General features: G+C 55.6%; 1 protein-coding gene across 1 annotated transcript in view; it reads left to right on the plus strand.

The window, feature by feature from the left end:
• Positions 1 to 19,306, plus strand: part of GLIS1 (GLIS family zinc finger 1) — a 250,567-nt gene extending 231,261 nt beyond the window's left edge. Inside the window, exons 6-11 of the mRNA XM_052637709.1 lie at positions 1,474 to 1,584; positions 6,579 to 6,711; positions 11,816 to 11,972; positions 17,297 to 17,475; positions 18,048 to 18,215; positions 19,101 to 19,306. Coding sequence (XP_052493669.1) covers positions 1,474 to 1,584; positions 6,579 to 6,711; positions 11,816 to 11,972; positions 17,297 to 17,475; positions 18,048 to 18,215; positions 19,101 to 19,258 — 906 coding nt within the window. The 3' untranslated portion in view covers positions 19,259 to 19,306. The remainder of the gene's footprint in view (positions 1 to 1,473; positions 1,585 to 6,578; positions 6,712 to 11,815; positions 11,973 to 17,296; positions 17,476 to 18,047; positions 18,216 to 19,100) is intronic.
• The last annotated feature ends 2,928 nt before the right edge of the window (positions 19,307 to 22,234 follow it).

Consider the following 22,234-nt stretch of genomic DNA (forward strand, 5'->3'; position numbering starts at 1 on the left):
ACCATACCTGCCTTTCAGCAAGGCCAGCCTCTCACTGCCCTGTCTCTCTCTTTTTGCTCTCCTCTGATTCTTTAACCTGGCAACTCTCCGTGGCAGCACCAAGGTATGGCCGTCTGTTTCTGCTCCTCATCCCCAACCCCATGCTGTCCAGCAGGGCTGGCTCACCTTAAGGTTTAGGGGCAGTTCCAGTAGGCATGGCTGGTGGGGACATAGGCGTCATCTCTAAACGTCCCCCACCACTGTGTCCCCTGCAGTGGTTGGAGGGCCTTGAGAAATCAGAGCTGCTGGATGTGTTCAGAAAGGGAGCCTTAGGGACTGGAAGCCCCAGTGGGAGCCAGAGTCCCTGAGCCAGGTCTCATGGAGGTTTGCTTCTACGGGGAGCTCAGAATTCAGTTAGAGCCACAGAGCCCCTGACCTGGAATGAATCAGAAGGGATCCTTCCTGGAAGAAAACTCACCTCTGAACAGACCCAGCCACGCAGGTGGACACTGCTACCGGTGGAAACTTGAGAAGTGGTGGTGGGAACTAGACTCAAGGAGAGGTTGGAGAGGAGGAGACGAGAGCTGGGTGTGCTGGGATGGGAGGAGGGGTGAGGACTCAACCAGGGCTAAAGTCACAAAGGGCCTTCAGCACCCAGAGATGGGTTGTATCCGAGGGCTGGCACTACAGGGACCATGAGGGGTTAGTAGGTGAGAGCATGGCCAGACCTGTGAGAAAGGTCCTCTGGCTGTGAATGAGAGGGGAGACTGGAGGCATAGAGAGCACACAGGGTCTGGATAGGAACCAGGGGAGGTGGCGGGCACTGAGTTGTTCTAGAAGATGAATGGGGGCTCCAAGGGAAAGGGACGTGAAGGGCACTGATGCCCAGCCTACCTGGGGCTACACCTGAGACCCAGTACCCTCTGGTCTCCTGTGATTCTTGGTTTGAGGACCTACAATTCTCATAGCCTGGGGACCAGTCTGGGGACTCGGGACCCGCTGCAGGGTTGGTCAGTGCTCCGAGCCTGGCCTCCGCTCTCCAGCTTGGTTCATGTTTGTGTCCCGTTGCCTTGTGCTCTGCCCCACTCCTCTCCTTCTTTTTCCTCCTCCCCCTCCGCAAGGCAACCACCTCACTCTGCTCCTTTTTCACTTGCTGCTTCTCTGCAGCCGTGAGCCACAAAGGGTGTTCTTTTCTCAGAGCTGGTGTCAGAGCTGGAAGAAGTCTTAGAACTTGGGAGGGCCCATCTTGCAGAGGAGAAAGTGAGAGTCTGAGAGGGGAGGCAACTTACCTGAGGTCCCAGGATGAGGGTAGAATGGAGACACAGACGCCTCCTTCACTGCCAGGCCAGGCACCTTCCCCCCACCAGTGGGCAGGCCTGAGTCAGACTCCTCCTGGCCTAGGACACAGGGAGGGACAGGACATGAGCCACACAGAAGGGCGTACGCCTGGCAGGTGCCCCCCACTCACCCCGCCTCTGCCCTCTGATGTTACAGAAGCCGTACGCCTGCCAGATCCCTGGCTGCTCCAAGCGCTACACAGACCCCAGCTCCCTCCGCAAGCACGTGAAGGCCCATTCGGCCAAAGAGCAGCAAGTGCGCAAGAAGGTAAGGGGGCTCCGTCCCAGGCCCATCTTCACAGACAACCCCCCCTAGCCTACCCAGCCTCCCGTCCAGCATCAAGACGGGCAACGATCACACTCACTGCCTGCATCCAGCCTTCCACACCCAAGGGTGCTACTGTCCTCACCCCCGTCTACCTCCCACCAGCCCAAGTGTCAAGATGGTCCATGACTTACAGTGATTTGTTTTCACAAGTTCAGTAGAAAGCACGCTTTGAAGTTTGATCTTCTCCGTGACTTAACAGTGGTTTGACTTCTGATGGTCCAGCTTACAATTCTTCAACTTTACGATGGTACGATGGTATTTTCACAAGTTCAGTAGAAACCACACTTTGAAGTCTGATCTCCCGGGCCTGCGATGGGCAGGATCTTCTCTTGTGATGCTGGGCAGCGGCAGCTGCTCGACCACAAAGGTGAACAACTGATACACTCACAGCCATTCTGTTCCCAGACCACCATTCTGCTTTTCACTTCCACTACAGTATTCTGGAAGTGAGCTATTCGGAAGTGAGCTATTCTGGAAGTACGTTACAGGAGCTATTCGGCACTTTGTTTAAGACAGTCTTGGCCTGAGGTGATTTTGCCCGCTGTAGTCTTGCGTAAGTGTTCTGAGCACATTTAAGGTAAGGGAGGCTACACTATGGTATCAGATAGGCTCAGTTCAGTTCAGTCACTCAGTCGTGTCCAGCTCTTTGCGACCCCATGGACTGCAGCACGCCAGGCCTTCCTGTCCATCACCAACTTCCGGAGCTTACTCAAATTCATGTCCATAGAGTCAGTGATGCCATCCAAGCATCTCATCCTGTGTCATCCCCTACTCCTCCTGCCTTCAATCTTTCCCAGAATCAGGGTCTTTTCCAGTGAGTCAGTTCTTTGCATCAGCTGGCCAAAGTATTGGAGCTTCAGCTTCAGGATCAGCCCTTCCAATGAATATTCAGGACTGATCTCCTTTAGCATTGACTGGTTGGATCTCTTTGCAGTCCAAGGGACTCTCAAGAGTCTTCTCCAACACCACAGTTCAAAAGCACCAGTTCTTCGGTGCTCAACTTTCTTTATGGTCCAACTCTCACATCCATACATGACTACTGGAAAAACCATAGCTTTGACTAGATGGACCTTTGTCAGCAAAGTAATGTCTCTGCTTTTTAATATGCTGTCTAGGTTGGTCATAGCTTTTCTTCCAAGGAACAAGCATCTTTTAATTTCATGGCTGCAGTTACCATCTGCAGTGATAAAGAAAATAAAGTCTATTACTGTTTCCATTGTTTCCCCATCTATTTGCCATGAAGTGATGGGACTGGATGCTACGATCTTCATTTTCTGAATGTTGAGTTCGGTAGGTTAGCTGTATTAAATGCAGTTTTGATTTTTGATATTTTTAGACCTTGATGGGTTTATGAGGCCATAACCTCATTATAAGTCGAGGGAGGTCTGTACTTCCTCACTCTCAGCCAGAAGACATTTATCCCCCTACCAGCTCCTCTCTCAACCATTTGCTCAGGGCTCGTTTATAAACATTTGACGTCCCCAGCATTCAGGAGGCAGAAATAAAAACCATGGTCCTTACCTTCAGTGGGGACCTGGCAGTGAGAGACAGATAAACATGAAGGGATAAGTCGACACAATATGACAAAGACCGCAATAGATGTGTGCAGAAAACAGTCAAAGAACCGGGAAAGGGCTTTGGCCTATCCGGGGGAACTGGAGGGTCATGGAAGAAGTGACATGGGGCTGGGGCTGGGGCTGGGGGCAGTGGTGTGCAGCCTCCTGGCTCCTGGCACCGTGGCCTTGGGCCCGTGTCTTAGCGCCTTTGTTCTTGTCTTCAGCTGTCAGATGGGGCATAGAGGACTTGCTTTTAAGGGTTCTCATGAGGATTAAACGAGGAAATCTATCTCAAGGGTTTTTTGACCAGTACTTGACCCAAAGTAAAAGTTCCGAACAGAAATCAGGAGGCGTTGTCATTAAGCCTTAAAGAAGGAGTAGGCACTGGGCCTAGGAAGATGGGGCCCCAGAGTGACAGAAGCTTGAATCAGTGTCTGAGGACCAGCCTCACACAGTCCCTGCCTGTCTCCGGGCTGAGCAGCGAGGCACGGAGGCTGTGGGGGTGGGGTGACAGGATGCCCCTGCGGAGGTGGCAGGGCTGTCCTGAGGATGGGGGGTTCCATCGCGGGGTTGTAGGCAGAGATGGGACAGATCACCCTGAAAGGTGGCACTGGGGGCTGTGTAGAGAATGGGTCGAGATGGGTAGAGGGAAATTTGAGACAAGGAGGCCACTGCTGGGGGCAGGAGAGACATGGTGGGGAGGGTGGGGGCTGATCTGGGGCAGGGTGGGAGGGGAGGAAGAGGGACTGGGCTTGGTGACTGCTTGGCTGGGTTGGGGGCGCCTGGCAGGAGGAGCATCAGTGTCAGAGGTTGGGGGAGCAGGATGCATGGATGGTGGTCCGCTTCACCAGGATAGAGAATCTGAGAAAGAAGCAGGCTTGCAGGAGAAAGCAGCGGGTTCTGTTTTGGACAGGAGGTGTGTGAGCCGCTGAGGGACCCAGTGTGGTTGGAGGGACAGGACTGCAACTCAGGGCAGGACCTTACCTGCCACATCTCCGGAGGACCACTGGGGCCACAGGTGCTTGAGTGCCAGGGAGGGTGTGTCGGGGGGAGAGAAACACCAGAGGCCAGTCATCAACATGTCAGAGGAGGACAGAGCGGGAAGAGCCCATTAACTTGTCTAGCAGGATTCAGGAGCAGCTCCTGTTCTCCAAACTGTTCTCAGAACTGTGGATACAGTGTAAATAGGGCAGAAAAAGGCCTAGAGGCTGGAGAAGTCGACTGCTGTGTAATCCAGGGGATGGGGTATGCAGAAATGGGGTGCTAGGAGCAAGCAGACCTCAGTGAGAGAAAACTGGGGAGGGGACAGCTTGGTGCGGGAGCCCCCGGAAGCTGTAGAGCAGAGGAGGAGCGTGGCCACAGCATGTGCTGTCAGCTTGCGGGGAGCACAGCACAGCCACATTCACCCTGAGGAGGGAGGGATGAGTCTGGTGTTTCACAGGCTGTGTCTCATCTAGTCCTCACTATAATCAAGAAGTGGGAGATTCCTCCCCATTTTAGAGATGTGGAAACTGAGGCTCAAAGCGGTAACAAGTCTGTCCAGGGTTGTGTGGTGTGGGAGGGACAGAGCCAGACCCATCTGCTTCCAGGGCACAAGCTCTCTCCACTGCTTTCAGGTTGAGGAGCCTGGGCAGGGACAGGGAATGGCCTGGGCTCCACGCCAGGGAGGCTTCTGTCCCGAGCAGACTGATGCCCAAGGACCAGAATCCTGCCCTGGTTTTCCCAGGCCCCATGCTTGGCTCGCACTGAGCCCCTGGGACCTGGGGCCGCAGATCTGCAAACTTCCCAACAATAAGCATCCATTAAAAGCCATCGGGGATGATGTATCTTTCTGTGTAAAGCGACCCTTGTATTATGACAGCTCCTTGGCAGCCCTGCTGCGTTTCAGAGAGAATTAGAAATGCTTTTCTTCCTTAATTCTCCTCTCCCGCTGCTCCTAATCCGATCGACATTGCGGTCTGCAAGAACATGCCTTGGCCCTCTTTTGCCAGAAACTTAATTTACATGGAAAACAGCTGCTGGGTCAGGGAGCCGAGAGCCCTTCGGGAGGCTAGGCATGCCTTCCCCCGGCCTGGTGCTGGCCCGGCTGGCCTGGGAGGGTGGAAAGACCCTCGGGCTGACTCCCAGCTGCTGTGTGACATGCAACAAGGCTCTTGCCTTCTCTGGGTTGGTTTTGTCCCAGTTAAAATGAGGATCTGGACGAGTCAATCTTCAGGACTCTGACGATCAGCTTTGGGATTTCCCTGGGAGAAGGAACCCTCCCATGCTAGTGCACCCCCCCTCATCACTTGAGGACCCCTGTGCCCGTCTGGTCCCAACTGGAGATGTGAAGATGTGCTGAGGGGTCAAGCTCAAGTCTATATTTAGGGATAGCTGAGGATGACTGGCCAAAGACTTGCCAGCCCCATTGTGCTGTTAGCTGACACCCTCAAGGCCGGGTATCGACTCAGCGGGCCCACCGTCACGTGACCGTGGGGGACTCGGCCAGTGGAGTGAGCCAGCCCTTGACCCAACACCTTCAACCACTGTTCACACCTGTCCTCTCGTCACCCCTCTCAGCAGCCTGGCCTGAGGGGTGATTATTGCTGCTTAGTCCGGCAGGAGCAGGGAGAGTCAGAGAGGGTATTTGTCCAGTGTCACACAAGGCGTAAGAAGACATGGAGCAGGACTTGGGTCCAGTCTTCTGTCCCCAGCCCTGGACTGTTTCTGCTGCATTTTGTGCCGGGAAGGAAGAGAGACGGGAGAGGGGAGGAAGGAGGCAGAGACACTTACTGCACATTCGCTGTATCCTACTCCCCCAGTGTCAGTCAGCCCAGCCGTGGCCCAAGAACCTGCCCCACAGACCTCCAGCCTCCTGGGAGGCCCAGCTGCTGCACTTTGATGCCCTCCTGGCATCTGTGCCAAGGCCACACCCCCAGCGGGGGCTCCCAGCTAGTGACAGAGCCTGGCAGGCCCTGCAGGGATGTGAAGCAGGACCCCTTCCTGGGAGACTTGGGACCCCACTGACTTCCAGCAGACTTAGGCGCCCTGAGGACTCCCTGGTCCCTGGGCTCCCGGTCTAGGGAGCTCTCAGCAACTTCCTCTCTCCCTCTTCTTCCTTCTGTCTGGTGGCTTTCCCAGCACGCCCAGCTCTCCCTCACCTATTAAAATCATGGCATGCTCGATCTCGCCTGAGCATCTGCTTCTCAGCCCTGAACTAACGCCACTCTCACCGTGTCCGCAATTAGCTCCATTTGACAGCTGAGGAAACTGAGGGGCAACGAAGGAGGGGTCGTGCCCTGGAGCCACCGTCCTTCCTGCCCTGTCCCCTAGAATGAGACTTGCTGGTGGGCAGGTGGTCTCGTGCTAACCCCCTCTCTCCCTCTGCTCACTCCCCAGCTGCACACGGGCCCTGACGCTGAGGCTGACGTCCTGACCGAGTGTCTGGCCCTGCAGCAGCTCCACACGTCCACACAGCTGGCTGTCAGCGACGGGAAGGGTGGCCGCGCCCTAGGCCAGGAACTTCTCCCAGGTAGGCAAGCGGGGAGGCAGGGCCGGGGGGGCCCTTTCTGCACCCAGCCCTGCAGGCAGACAGCCGTGCTTCGTGGGCAACAGGGGCCATGTGGACACGACCTGCTGCAGGCGCCCTCTCCTTAGAACTTCATTACCAGGCAGCTGATCTCCCCAGGTGTCTGTTCCTTCATACCCACTCCTCTGTGACTCACCATTGCCTGTGGGATGAAGCCCAGGCTCCTCTCAGGCCTCCTGGGGCCTAGGCATTCCTGATGGCCTCCTGCCCCAACCTTGGCGCATTGGGTGCGGTTCCCTGAACACACCAGGCTCCCTCTTGCCTGGGAACCACTGTACACACCTTGCCAGCCTCCACTCCCTGCACCTTCACTGCGGTAGGTCCTGCACTTTCTTCATGACCCACCTCAAGGTTCATGCTGGGGCCCCAACTTAAAGTCCCATGTACTCCCCACCATGATTCCTTGCTTCAGAAGAGAAACCCAGAGCTCTGAGAGGATGGGCAACTTGGCTGTAATTGCTTCCAGCTCATCATAAGATAGGGCCCCCCCAGACCTCTGGGACCCTGCCACCCATCCATCCAGATGCTCAGAGCCTCCGGTGCAGCTGAGACAGCCTGTCTGCCCCTCCCAGCAGCCGCGGGCCACGGGGCAGGTCTCAGGCCCCGGCAGGAATTCCTGGCTTCTTGGGAACCCAGCCTAGCAAGGGGCAGGGTAGCCTGTGGATTCCAGCTGACAATTCTTGTGCTCTGCCCCTTTCCCCACCCCCCCCACCCCCCCACCCCCCCACCCCCCGCTGAAGAAACCACAGTATCAGAGCAGAAAGCTTTTCCCATCCTCTGGGATTTCTTGAATTACCCCAACCATTTTAAACATTTTTATTTTCTAGTTTTTTTAAATTCTTCCCCCTCAGCCTTAAAGTTGTAGCATATTTAAAACCCCATCAAAGCACTTACCAAATAGCCTTCAGAAAAGAAGATATTTCCCCTTTCTCTAGGTTGCCCTTCACAGGGTCTGTGCTCAGACAGATCCACAAGGATGAGGACACCCCAGGAGGATGGATCCATGGAGGAGGGACCATACCCACCTCCCTCTAACTAGGGGTCCCTTCTGCCATGGCTGCGCCTCATAGGGTCAGAGCTGCTAAAATAGAGGGACCCTAGTGGAGAAGCGGCCCTAGAGACAACTCAGTCTAGGGATGGAGGTTTGTGTCTCAAACGCCAGCTGCCTGGGGCTGAGCTCTGTGTTGAGAAGGCTTCTGAGGCTTAGCAGGAAAGAGGGCTGGGACTGGCTAGCAATGGCTGCCCTGGGACAGAGGGGCAGAGGCCCTATATGCAGCTGCATCGTCTCTACCGCGGGAGGACTCAGGAAACGGACGGGCCCAAGGTCATCCAGGAAGGTCAGCAACAGATCCCACTTGGAAGCCTGTTCTCCCAGGTACTAGCCCAGGGCTTGTCCCGGGGAGAGCAGTCAGGACCGGTAACATCTCTTGAGCACCTCTCGGGCTGATCACTTTACAACATCATTTCGTCCAGTCCCGAGTGAGCCCATGCTGCAGATGAGAAACAGATTCACTGAGGCAGCGGCGTGGATGGAGGGGCACTGGGGTAACACCAGGCCTGCCCAGGCCTGCTCTAGCCGTGGGTCAGCAGCATCTCTGCTGCTTGAGCCTGAGTTCCCCACCCCTCCCCAGCAGCCTGCTGTGACACCAGATGTGACTGTGGATATGATCACTTATATAAAACCAATGTGACGGAGAGTTTTATCATTATTATTGTTGCCCACGGTGAAGGAGAAGAGTAGCTGTCCACTCATCCATCTCGCGATAATGCAAAAGCCATCGTTTATTGAACATGTGCCAGGAGCTGTTCTAGGGACTGCACATGTATGTGTTAACTAACGTAATCCTCATGTCAGCCTCATAAAGTACATATTAGCATGCACTTTCTCTTCCAGACAAGGAAACTGAAGCCTTGCGAGCTTAAGTAACTTTTTGCTGACGTTCCACAACTAGTAAATGGCAGAGGCCGATGTGAATCCAGGCCATTTGGCTGCAGGCCATGCCCTTAACAAGCTGTCTGCTGCCTTTGCCGTGGTGTGCGTGTGTGTGTGCGCGCGTGTGCGTGTGTGTGTGTGCGCGCGCGCGCTCAGTCCTGTCTGACTCTTTGCGACCCCACACACTGTAACCCGCCAGGGTTCTCTGCTCTACCCTGCCATACTGAGCACCTATTGTGTTCCAGGTTCTGTGCGGGTCCCTGTCCTTGAGCTACTTCCAGCGCAGCGGGGAGAAAAGGCCAGCCAGGCAAGCTCAGGAGTCCTGGGTCCCTCTGGGGCCATCAGGTTCTCCTGCAGACCCCACGGCGGATGCGTCAGGCACAGTTGGGAACAGATGTTAGGGCCAGAGGTTAAGCGCTCACAGCTGATGATTGATGACGCTGATTTACAGCCTGAAGTGGTGCGTTCTGGGGAGAGACCGATCAGGCCCGCCTGCTCCTTACGATAACGGTGGTTTCCTCCTTCCTGCCCACTGTCCGCATGTTCAACATGCCTGGTTCACACACTCAGTTGCCCACCGTATATTTGCCCTCAGGGGGCTGGACAGGGAGGCACCTGGACCGGGGCCGGGCAAAGGCAGGGGAAATTGTGGTCGGAAGAGTCCAGAACAGAGGGGTGAGGTTAGGGAGCGGCTGGTGAGAGTGGCCTCCAATCTTCACTGTCTGACTATGTGAAGCTCCCCCGAGCTTGCCTCTCATCAGGAAGGACCAGCTCTCCTCACAGGAAACCCTCAGGAATTTACCTGGCGGGCCTCCTTCAAGCCGCCCCAGGTAACGAGATGGGCAGTGAGGACGGGGGAAGCATGAGGTCAGCACGGCTGAGGGGAAGGGAGCAGGATTTATCAGGATTCTAGGCCTTCCCAACTGTCAGGCCCCCAGATTGGTTCAAGACGGCAGGCGAGGAGGTGCTACGGAGAGTGGTGAGCGGAGCGAGGCAGGGGCAGTGCTGAGCCAGGCCCTGTCTGCAGAAGCCCCGCTCCCGCGCCTTCCTGACCACGCTGGGAGGGGTGTGCGGCTGAGGGACGAGGCAGACGGATGGGTGGGTGGTGGTGTCCGTGGGGGCCGAGATCCCCGAGACAGGGGCCAGGAGGGACTGGGGCTGAGAGGCAGAGGGCCCCCAAGAGCCCATTCAGAGCCTGGGTCTCACAGCCTGGCAGTGAAGCCTGCGCCAGAGGCCCCTAGCCTGACGGGCCAGCGCCTGAGCCAGAGCCTAACTTTAAATGAACTTTCTCTTGGTGTCATTTGGGAGGACTGATTAGCTGCCCATTGCATGACTTTTGGCAAATTACTGAGGTTCTTAAGACTTCATCTTAAAATGAGATCATGTTATCTCCCCAGTTGACAGTTGTTGAGATGCTTAAACCTGATAGTGTGGGGAAAGACCTTGACGTATAGTATATTCTTAATGAACTGTTGTCGATAATAACACATTTATTGTAAGAGTAGAGTTTCACCGAATATAACCCTTCCATTGAATGCCTGTTGCTCTAACTCTAGGCCAGGGTTGCAGACTGCCTGGTCTACACACGGTGCCGTACCATAGTCCCCACCACTTCCTATCACTATCCCCTGCCAGCCCACTCATTCTGCTCCCTCCTGTGCCACCTAAGGCACTGACCTTGCAATCCCTGCCCTTGTCCTGCTCAATTCCTGGTAGTAGTTCCCTGACTCGCAGGCCTGGGATGGGCTAGCCTTGGAACCCCAACCACCTGAGAAAGGAAAAGTTCCTCCTTGACCCCACCCCTGAGAAGAGTGTGCTCTGTTCCCAGTGGTCCTCACGAGGTGCTGAGAGCATTGAGTGTGGATCCAGGGTGACCCGAGTGACCCTCGGGATATAACAGCTGAGCCCCCGATGCAGTCTCAGTGCAGCTCAGGGCCCGGTCCCCAGGTCCACAGAGTCCTCCCAGGGCATTGACTTGATCAATTGATTTCTGGGAAAATGATGTCAATTTCTGTGAAAATCGGTAAACGTGGCAGATTAAAGAGGGGGTGCAAAATTGGCCCCATGTTTTTTGGATAAAATAGGGAACATCAAAAAATTGCAACCCTTGCTGTGACCTCCTTAGGCTCCAGTCTCAGAGGAGGGGCTTGTTCTCCTCTCTAATTCAGGTTCCTTGGGAAGGTCTTCGGGAAGCGCTGGCCTTGGTCCCTGCTTGCAGGCCCTCAGTGGGGTCCCTGGAGCAACATGTGACTGACATGTGCCAGTCATGATACATGTTGACCCCTGCCCTGAGCAACACATGTCCCCCATTTGATTCATTAGCCGACCTTCTTCTTAACAAGGGAAAGACCTTTGGGAGTAAAAGGTGATAAAAGGTGGTCCCACTTGCAGACGTCTTCCAGAGGTTTAGAATCTGAGACTCGAGCATGGCTGACACCTGTGCTGAGTCGAGACCCTTGTACAGTGTACATCCTACACAACCGTCTGTGACATCGCTTTCCCCAGGTCTCCCAGGCCAACCTGCCATCCAGCTAGCACAGCCATCCTGTCTCTGGAACCCCTCACGGCAGACATCCAGGCTCTCCTCGCACACCTCTGGGGACAAGCAGTTCATTTTCTCCAAGGGCAACCTGTGACCCTACTGCAAATCTGCCTGTTAGCAGGAACAGCCAGGCCCAGAACTCCAGTCTCTTCTCAAGCTTCCCTTCATCCCAGGTCTCTGTCTACTGGGGCTACATGGAGCAAGCCCCTTCTTTCCCAGGACAGTTCCAGAGATTTGAGGCAGCTTACTCCATTCAAATCTGCCTCTGCCCCAGTAAATACACACACACACTCACAGGGTCCAACCACCCCGCACGTCTGACAGCCCCGTGTGAGTCCACCTCTGCGCTCAGCGTGGACCTCAGCCCCGCATACAACCCCTCAGCTGCAGCATGAACAGAGCACAGTGGGGCCATTATCTCCCCTGTCTGTGCTCCTGACCATCTAGGAATACAATGCTGGTTTCCCTTCTTGTCTTTCTCTCTCCATAAGCAGGCACACAGTTCCTGGGGTGACCACAGCCATCGCTAGGGAGCGGCCGAAGCCCAGTGATAATTGTTTGCTTCCCTGCAGGCATGTATCCTGGCTCCATCACCCCCCATAACGGGCTGGCAGCAAGCATCCTGCCCTCTATGCATGATGTCCCTTCCAGGCACCACCCACTGGACGCCACCACCAGTTCCCACCACCATCTGTCCCCTCTGCCCATGGCTGAGAGCACCCGGGATGGGTATGTATAGCAAGCCAGTCCTCCTCTGGGACAGCAGATGGGCACCTGCATGAGCGGCAGGTGAGGGCAGGTGCCCCGCACACTAAATGGTTGTTGCTGATAATGAAAGTAGCCAGCACTTACGCAGCACCTACTGTGTACTGTGCTCTGCACCAAATACTCACTGGGCACGACGTCCTCCTTGCCTCATAGGCATCCTAGCTGATGGATGATATTATCACGGGGCTTCCTGGCACCTCACCTCGTGCCCCCTTGCCTCCCCAGTGGGGGTGGCCCCAGGAAGATGCTACATCCCCCCTACCCCTGACCCTGACCCAGACCTTCTGGGCTGGGCTGCTTCACCCAAGCCTTCTTGAGAGGCTCACCCTGCCTTCTCTTTGGCTTGTACTGTGTGTTTTGTGAGCAAATTATTGGCCCCCACTGCCCACTCCATAGATGCCCACCTAGGCCTTGTCCCCACTTCTGGCCCTGCAGCCATGACCACTGCCCAGGGCTGTCCAGAAAGCTTTACTGCAGGACCCCTGCAGGAAGGGGGCCTTTTCCTCCATTCAATGTGGTTCCCGTTGTGGTCACTTAATTGTTTAGAAACGAAGAATGTATTAATTGTTGGCTTCAGCAATACATGAACTATGAACTTCCAGATGTTCAAGCTAGTTTTAGAAAAGGCAGAGGAACCAGAGATCAAATTGCCAACACCCGCTGGATCATCAAAAAAGCAAGAGAGTTCCAGAAAAACATCTATTTCTGCTCTATTGACTATGCCAAAGCCTTTGACTGTGTGGATCACAATAAACTGTGGAAAATTCTGAAAGAGATGGGAATACCAGACCACCTGACCTGCCTCTTGAGAAACCTGTATGCAGGTCAGGAAGCAACAGTTAGAACTGGACATGGAACAACAGACTGGTTCCAAATAGGAAAAGGAGTATGTCAAGGCTGTATATTGTCACTCTGCTTATTTAACTTCTATGCAGAGTACATCATGAGAAACGCTGGGCTGGAAGCAGCACAAGCTGGAATCAAGATTTCCAGGGAAAATATCAATCACCTCAGATATGCAGATGATACCACCCTTATGGCAGAAAGTGAAGAGGAACTAAAAAGCCTCTTGATGAAAGTGAAAGAGGAGAGTGAAAAAGTTGGCTTAAAGCTCAACATTCAGAAAACAAAGATCATGGCATCTGGTTCCATCACTTCATGAGAAATAGATGGGGAAACAGTGGAAACAGTGTCAGACTTTATTTTGGGGCTCCAAAATCACTGCAGATGGTGACTGCAGCCATGAAATTAAAAGACGCTTACTCCTTGGAACGAAAGTTATGACCAACCTAGATAGCATATTCAAAAGCAGAGACATTACTTTGCTGACTAAGGTCCGTCTAGTCAAGGCTATGGTTTTTCCAGTAGTCATGTATGAATGTGAGAGTTGGACTGTGAAGAAAGCTGAGCGTGGAAGAATTGATGCTTTTGAACTGTGGTGTTGGAGAATACTCTTGAGAGTCCCTTGGACTGCAAAGAGGTCCAACCAGTCCATTCTAAATGAGATCAGTCCTGGGTGTTCTTTGGAAGGACTGTTGCTAAAGCTGAAACTCCAATACTTTGGCCACCTCATGCAAAGAGTTGACTCATTGGAAAAGACCCTGATGCTGGGAGGGATGGGGGGCAGGAGGAGAAGGGGACGACAGAGGATGAGACGGCTGGATGGCATCACCGACTCAGTGGACATGAGTTTGAGTAAACTCTGGGAGTTGGTGATGGACAAGGAGGCCTGGCGTGCTGCGATTCATGGGATCGCAAAGAGTCGGACACGACTGAGTGACTGAACTGAACTGACTGAATATTTGGGAAATCTTTTCCTTGCAAATGAGTAGAGGGAAGCCTCACAGCCCTTCCCTCTACCCTTCCTGCTACTTTAGCTCATCACCAGCAGGACTTGAGCAGACTTGTCCCTCAAAGCCTGATCCCACCACCTTCCTCCTCCCCTGTCCTTCCTTCTCAAGGTCAAAGCCTTGGCCTGCTTGTACCCGGGGCCACTGGCCTGAGTTCATTACCCGGTTTGTTTTCCAGGGCTCCTCCTGCTACTCACTCACCCGTTCTCTAAGTGTCCAGTTACTGATGGCCTGGTATGGGGCCACTGATTCCCGCAGCCCTGGTGAAGCTCCCTGTGATAGACCTACAGGGATTTCCCGCACTGGGCGAGTAGCCCTCTGGGAAGAAAGAAGAGGCTGTGGAAAGCCAGAGAAGAGCCCAGTGCATTGGGGGAATATGTCAGGGAGGGCTTCCTGGAGGTGATGCTAAGCAGGGCCTCCAAGGTTAAGTAGGAGTGGAGAGGTTGGGAGGAAGGGCAGGTGTGGTGAGAGCTCAGTGTGTTCTGGAAGCTGGACCTTCATGTGGGGTGACAAGCTCAGGAGAGAGGTCACCAGGGCCAGATCACAAGGCCTGTGGCAGGACTTGTCTGCAAGGTGCTGAGCAGTGAGCAAGTCAGGTTTGGGAATGAGAAGACACAGCCTGCAGTGTGGGGCTGGGCTGCAGTGCCCACAGTGAGTGGATGGCAGCCCAAGCCAGCACCGGTGGGAGGGAAGAGGGACCCCCAGCAGGCGAGAGTCCCACAGAGGGAGCGGGACTTGAGGACAGTCTGGCCGGGTGGGGAGAGGAGAGCTTGTCAGAGCTGAACCTGTGGGCACACAGGGAGTGCCCCAGGTATTCATGGAGCAGGGAAGTCTGGCTGTGCATGCCACAGAGGCAGCCTGGTGGAGTACCAAGGGGAGCCCAGAAAATCAGGTCTTCCTGGAGCCTTAGTTTCCTATTTTGTGAAATGGGCATTAGAATACCCTTCCCTGTGAAAGTGGTGAGGGTCAAGTGCACATGCCTGATACTGTGTGTGTCAGCTGGTACAGGCTCCATGGACACCAACCTCCTGTCCCTCCCTCACCCACCCACCCACCGGCTCAGGCCACCTGCTCACCCACAGCCAGCCCCCAGACATCTCCAACCAAAGACAAATAAACCACAGAGGCCTTTCCCCACTCGGGCCTGCGCACTCTGCTCTGCCTCATTCATCACCTGCCTGCTGCCTGCGTAAGTGCCCATCAAGAATTCCTGCAGTGAGAGGCAGAGTGATGACAAGACTGAGACGGGACCCCCAGCCCGCCCGGCCACCCGCGCCTGCGGGAGCGACAGGCAAGCCATCCCCACCAGCCAGGCGCCCAGGCTCCCCCAGGGCTGCCTGAGAGAAGGGCCCTCATGCCTGACACCAGGACCGGGCCCAGCTTGAATGGGTTTCTTTTTTCAGCCCCTGAGAAGAGGCGAGGAAGGGGGGAAAGCCTTCAGCCTCCCTTTCCTGCCAAAGTCAACAAGGAAGGCCACTCGTGGCTCCCTGGCGGTTTGCTGGGACGTTAAATAGCTTGACAGAATTATCTGATTCACTCAAAAATATGCTAAGAGGGCCTGACTTCATGACCAAATTTATTTACCCTGGCTCAGAGAAGACGCCCAATAGGGTGTTGTTTTTTTTTTTTTTTTTCTCCCTGGCTATGTACGAGGTATGAAGCCCTCGTCTGCCAGGCCAGTGAGGTTTTTATTAATTTTTATAGGTTCCAATTGAAGCAAAAATATTTGATTTAGGGATCATTTGCATGACTCAGAAGAGGCGCTCCAGACGATCCTTTTTCCTTTAGAGTTCAGGTAGAGCGGCAGAACCTCAGCCTCCCCATCCACTTCGGGGAGAGTCGTGTTCTGTTTAATTTCACTGGCTGTGAAGGTGGCAAATGTGAATTTAAGGCAGGTTTGAGACAGGAAAAACAAACTTTGAAAATGCATGTTTTTTCCCCTTCAGATCTGGTTCTCCTTAAGTCTGCAGTGCTGTTAATCTCTGGATTTTGTAGTTGAGTGATTCAGAAACCCATTTGTTTGTATTTATCAGCTGTTTGCTGTGTGCCAGACTTGGTGCTGAGCAGGGAGTGACTGAGAAGACCAGGCCTGGCCCTCCACATGGGGTCTCTCCCAACAGAGGGGATGGACAGGAAGTAGGGGAAAGGCTGGAGTGTGGGTGCCACGATGGGGTTGGCATAAGACAGGAGGGTACCACGCAGCAGGCTGGACGGAGGAGGAGCCACCCTCCTGGCCACGCCTGGGCTCAGCCTCAGCCCAGAAAACTGGTTTTGAGGACACCTGGCTTGTACACCACCCTCCACAGTTTATAGAGCAAAGTTGTAGACCCACTTGATGACCCTGTGAGAACAGGCTTAGAAATATTAATGATGGTGATAGTGGTGGTTAACTCATGGAGCCTGGAAGAGGATCATTTCATTAACTTCAAGGGGCTGGCCTGTACCTCCAGCGTCTCAGATCCTGGCCTGGGGACCAGGGTCCTGATGCGGAAGCCCTCTTCTGCTGTCTTCAGCGCACTCACAGGGGTGTGCGTCCCAGACACTGGAACAATGGCAGTGTCATCACAGGGGCAGTGACGGCAGGAGGCCCATGTTAGAGAGAGCAGATGGGGACCCTGCAGAGCTACAGATGTGGAGACCACCGACCTCTCCCCAGATCTCGTCCTCTGTTTTGAGAAAGACACTGATCTGTCATGCTTCCTCGAGTCTTAGAGGGTGGGCAGGGCCAGCATGGCTAGCCTGGAGAGGTTACATGGAGCTATGACAGTGAGCATGTGCGGTATTCTAACATGAACAGTCCAACATAGCCATTAATGCAAAGAAGAAAGTAAAGACTCTGAACCTCCACACTCTCCATCTTTCAGCAGTGATTGCACATAAATAGTTCAGAGGCTGTGAGCCTTCAGCCCAGTCCCCCTGACCCCAGGGTCATTGTGGTTCGTGTGAGCAGACCTCAAGGGCTCAGGAAGGCGGCACAAGGAAGGGACCTGGTGACCAGCGTTGTGCAGCCTGGTTAGCCATCCTGCCGGGGCTCAGCTGGGCTCGGGGCTAACAACTGTTAGCCAGTGTGGCCTTATTTCAGAATGTGAGCGTCCTTCAGGCTCTGCACAAAGGAAGGTGGTGAGTCCCCCATCACAGGATGTATGCAAGTGGAGGAGAGATGGCGAGAGATGTAGGCAGAAAACCCCTAAAAGTGCAGGAGACTAAAGTCCAGCTTGGACAACAGGCCTCACTGCCAGTTTTCCTTCCCTTCATCTTGATGATGCTGCTGATGATTCATGGAGTGGCTAAGAAGGCTTCTGACATCATACTGGGTGCTGTGTCTACATTGCTTTATTTAATTTTACCTTCACGAGAACCCATGAGGTCAGTGCTGTGTGTCTGGGACTAACTTGGACAACGTCTATGAACCTTGGCTGTCTCTCTTCTCTCCAGGTTGGGACCTGGCCTCCTATCGCCTATGGTCAGTCCACTGAAGGGGCTTGGGCCACCCCCACTGCCACCATCCTCCCAGAGCCATTCTCCGGGGGGCCAGCCCTTTCCCACGCTCCCCAGCAAGCCGCCCTACCCGCCCTTTCAGAGTCCTCCACCCCAGCCTCTGCCCAGCCCTCAAGGTAAGCTCTGGCTGGGATGGAGGGGGCCCTTTCCAGATATACCCAGTGACTCCCACTCGGGCTGTGTGAGAGGAAGGAGACACTGGCCCACGGGGTGGCAGTCAGGCACCTGGAATGATGGCTGGCACTGAGGGCCACACTGGGAGAAGGTGAAAGACGGGTGACCCGGTTTGCCTCACTGGGGGGTCTTTTCCGGGAGCAAATTTGTCATGAGGGGTGGAGAAGAGTTTGTCCCATCCACCGGTCATCAAAGGGAACATCATGGGGAGCAGTGGCTGGGGTGGGGATGGCTGGCTCTGTATGAGTGATGGGGCATCTTAGAAGGGCATGGAGGACCCAGAGTCCCTGCCCTCCAAGCTCTGCTGGCAGGTGCAGCCAGGGGGCAGTGCTTTACCCAGCTTGCTCCAGCGTAGGACCCCGGCACCTCCTCTGCCTGGGGCTCTCTCCTCCCATTCACAGCCACCAGGCCAACGGGCCAGTGTGGGAGGCTGAGCTGCGCAGCAGGGACGGCCCCCTCCTCCCTCTCTGGGCCTTTTCCCTCTGAGTGCAGCCCCTGCCGCCTCCCCCTGCAGGCTACCAGGGCAGCTTCCACTCCATCCAGAATTGCTTCCCCTACGGTGACTGCTACCGGTCGACCGAGCAGGCAGCCAGTGGGGACGGACTGGCGGGGGAGGCCCATGGTTTCAACCCCCTGCGGCCCAATGGCTATCATGGCCTAAGCGCACCTTTACCTGCCCCAGGTAAGCCTCCCCTGCGTGCCTCCTTTCCATCCCTGTGCTGTGTGCTTTGCGCATGTTGGGATGGAGGACCCAGGGAGAGGGGAGGGCTGCACACAGCCCAGGTGGAATCGGGCCCAGACCACAGGGCCTGCTCGGAGGAAGAGCATCAGCAGCGGGGTACAGAAATTCCCAGATCAGCCTCAGGGCTCAGATCCATCTGGAAGCTACAAGGACTGGGCAGGATAGGGGGCACCAGACAAAGGGGAGACTGGTACCCGGTCCCAAGGCCCTTTGGGCAGCTGTGGGCGTGCAGCAGGGGGTGGAGGGATGGGCACCAAGGCACAGCTGAGCACACACAAACCTGTGGGTCATCTGCGTGTGAGCCTGTGTGTCCCTGCTCACACACACATGCTCCCAGGTCTGCACATGTCTTCCTCCTGCATGTGCTTGTGGGGCAAGTCTGTGTGGGCACGTGTATGCATGTGCGTGTAGGGTCAGCACGGGGGCTTCTGGCAGCGTGAGCCCTCTGTGTGTGTAAGGAACGCCCTGGCACATGTGCTCCACATCGCGCTTGTGCTGATATTCACACCCTGTCTGAGCACACTTGTCCTCCTCCTATGATCCCTTCTTTGTGTGTGTGCACACGTGTGTGCATGGTTGTGTATTAGCAAGTTTGGGCCATTTCGTATGAAGGTGCTTGTGTGCAGGTGTGTGGTTGTGTGTTCAAGTACAGTATACTCTGTGAGTGGACATGTGTCACACATGTGCACCACAGGCAGGTGTGAACCTGATCAAAGGTGTACTGGGGTGGGCGGGAGCGGGGGAACACGGACGGGTGTGTTCTGTTTGCTCACACGTGGATTGGTGTGAGTTCTCCAGCCTGGACCCTGTCCCCCACATCCACAGGCTACGAGGCCCTGGCCGAGGCCCCGTGTCCCACCACGCTGCCACCACAGTCATCTGAGGACGTCGTGTCCAGCAGCCCCGAGGACTGCGGCTTCTTCCCTAATGGGGCTTTTGACCACTGCCTGAGTCACATCCCCTCCATCTACACAGACACCTGAATGCCGCCCACACCTGCCCGCCCTCCACCGCCGATGCTACCCTGCCCACCTGCTGGCTGTTCCCACCTTCGGGGCAGCCAGCTGGAGCAGCCAGGCCGCTGCTCCCCAGAATGCAGCCGAGTCTGGCCACGAGTGAGCCTCTAAGCCCCAGCCAGGCGCTCAGAGGTGCCCGTCAGGATGCGTGACCTGTGACATCCCTTGACTGCGTCTCTCCTCTTGTCTCCCCAGTGGTTTTGAAATCACAGACCTCGTGTATATAAATTGTACAGAACTTGTTTTCCACTCCCCTGCCAGTTTTATATTTTTGGTTTTACAAGAAAAGCATTAAAAACTGGAAATGAGACTTGGGGGCTGCTTTGTGATTCAGCCTAGAGGCTGAGACCAGGAGAGTGGTGGACGAGGGCGTCACGGGGTAGGGTGCGGAGCCCCGCTTGGCCCCTGGCTTCCGTCGGTGGGAACCCTGTCACATGGTCCCGCCACGTGCTGTGGGCCTTACGGACACCAGCACTGGTCCCAGGACGTCAGTGAAAGGCAAAAGCTCTTGCCCGCTGGCAGGCAAGCAGACCAAGGCTGGGACTGAAATTGGAATTCCAATATGACCCAGACCTTTGCTCTCTGCACTGACTCCTCGGTTGGTGGAAAAACACACTTCACTTCTGAAGCTGGCTTTGGGTAAACAGGCGAGGCCTTCCAGGGGCAGAGCCCGGATAGCCTCGGCAGGCAAGGGGCAGAGAGGCAGGGCCCCTGAAGATGGAAGTGCGGAGAACCTCCTTTGTACGCAGAGCCCCGCACACCCTGAGTAGCTCGGGAGGATGGGGAGAGGAGGCCAGCTCTGAGCACACCAAGGGTCCCTTCCCACAAGGCTGCCGCCCTCCCCCGCCTGCCTCCCTCCCTCCCACAGCCCGGCCCTGTGCACGTGTCTGAACAGTGTCCTGTGTCTCACCACGTCACCCTGAAGGTCACCTGGTTTAGAAAAACAAAACCCTCAAGGAAAATTTTTGCCTTGTCACTGCTGAAGTGAAGTGAAGCAAAGGTCATGTTTGCTGAGCACCCACTGTGTGCAGGGCTCCCCTCCGCCCCACACCAGCCGTGCTCTGGGAAACAGCCCTGTGGAGGGTCTTTCTGTCCCAGGTTAGGTGAGAGGAGCAGCTGGGATCTAAACCCAGGTCAAAAGGACGCCATCCTTTCGTACTGCATGGTTAGTTTAGGCAAAGCAAGATGCAGAGATCCAGTCAACCTCTTCTTTATTAAGAAGAGAGGTAACTAGGATTCAGAGGGTCCACCCAACCAAGTGGGGCAGAACCCATGATGCTTGGCCAGTCCCGCCCCATAATCTACGGGGGCTTGTGACGGCTGCTCTGCGCCGGCCTGCGTGTGCTTCCTGGGTCAGCTCATTCACACCAGATGGGCACTCTGCCTGCCCTTGTCCAGGCCCGACCTATCTCTGGGGCTCCCTTGCCGCTGGTTCCTGGCTGTCCGCACCCCATGAGGAGCCTAGCATGGGAGGGAGGGGGAGGGTGTGCCCCTGAGACCAGTGTCTTCCTGTGAAGGTCAAGGGCCTTCTCACACGGCCCACGTTCTCCCCTTCAGTCAAGGGCTGGCGCTGGAATCAGTCCCACTCTTAGGGAAGTCAGGACACTGCACCGTCCTGACTTGTTTGCCTGACAGCCGACTCACAGCCTTGTGTGTCATCCCTCCGTTGAACCCTCCTCAGGTGCCCCAGACTGCAAGGGCCATGTGTTTCCTGCCACAGCCAGACTGACAGTTCCTCCCATTTTACAGATGCAGAGACTGAGGGACGGTGAAGTCAAGCCACTTGTCCTCACAGTAAAGCCAGCAGATGTTGAGCTGGGATCCAGACCCAGGCCTCAGGCCCCAGAGCACATGCTCTCACCCTTCTGACCCCTCGAAGACTCGGGGTGACCTGGCCCCCACCTCCTCTCCTGGCCTCAGCCTCCCAGAGGGGCAGTCCAGTCCAAGCCCTGCACAGGGAGCAATGGGCCCGATGTCACTCATCACACTGGCATGTGTGATGGGGACCCAGGGCTCCTGACTCCCACCCAGGCTCCCCTCACCCCCTCGTCCCATCCCCCACTGAGCTTGTGGAACTAATTAGGTGGCAAAAGGGATGCTCAGGAATCAATGCTGCTTGTCATTGTGAGCACTTAATCCACTCCAGATAAGCAGAATTAAACTGTACGATGAGAACATATTTCTATTAAGAATGAAAAGGGCCGAGCCGTGAGCGGGAGAACACACAGGGAGCTGGCAGTTGGATCCCATTTAATTTCAGAGAGATGGAGAGAGGGAGAAAAGGAGACAAAGGCAGGAGAAACAAAGGGCGGAGAGAGAGAACTGGACTGGAGACCAGGCGGGGGCCCAGAGCCGGTCTCCATGGGGCTCCATAGGTCACAGCTTCTGTGAGCGACCCTGAACAGGGATTGCTCCTCTGCCCTGCTGGGGTCTCCTCGGAGCCTCTGACCCTCCTCCTGGCATCATCAGGGGGACCCTCTCTCCTGATGCCCTGAGACCACAGGTTCCCTCCAGTTCTAAGGGCACAGCAGCAGGTGGGACCCCAGGGCAGGGTCCGCTGGGGGACCGGACCTGAGCCCCTCCCTGGCCAGGGCTCTCTGCCTCCTTTATCTAGAAAACACCATGATCCGTGCCCCTCCTGAGCTCTGCCCCTGTGCCAGGGACTCGGCCTCAGAGGGGCACTGAGGGCATGGGGATTACTGCCCCTACGAGGAGGCACACTTGTTGCCCACCAACACCCCCAGGAGGACCAGGGTCAGATGGAGGGCATGGTGCTCCTCACCTGGGGAGCCCCTCTGGGCAGTGGAGCTGACTTAGCCCAGGGATTCCCCTAAGAAGAACCCAGAGTGCAGACCCACAGGCCTGCAGAGACAGCGACCGCACTGCCCGCCCCCCTCCCCCCGCCCCCCCGCCAGCCACGCAGACCTCCCGGAAGCCCTAGCC

Source organism: Budorcas taxicolor, chromosome 3 (assembly GCF_023091745.1).
Source record: "Budorcas taxicolor isolate Tak-1 chromosome 3, Takin1.1, whole genome shotgun sequence".
Taxonomy (NCBI): Eukaryota; Metazoa; Chordata; class Mammalia; order Artiodactyla; family Bovidae; genus Budorcas; species Budorcas taxicolor.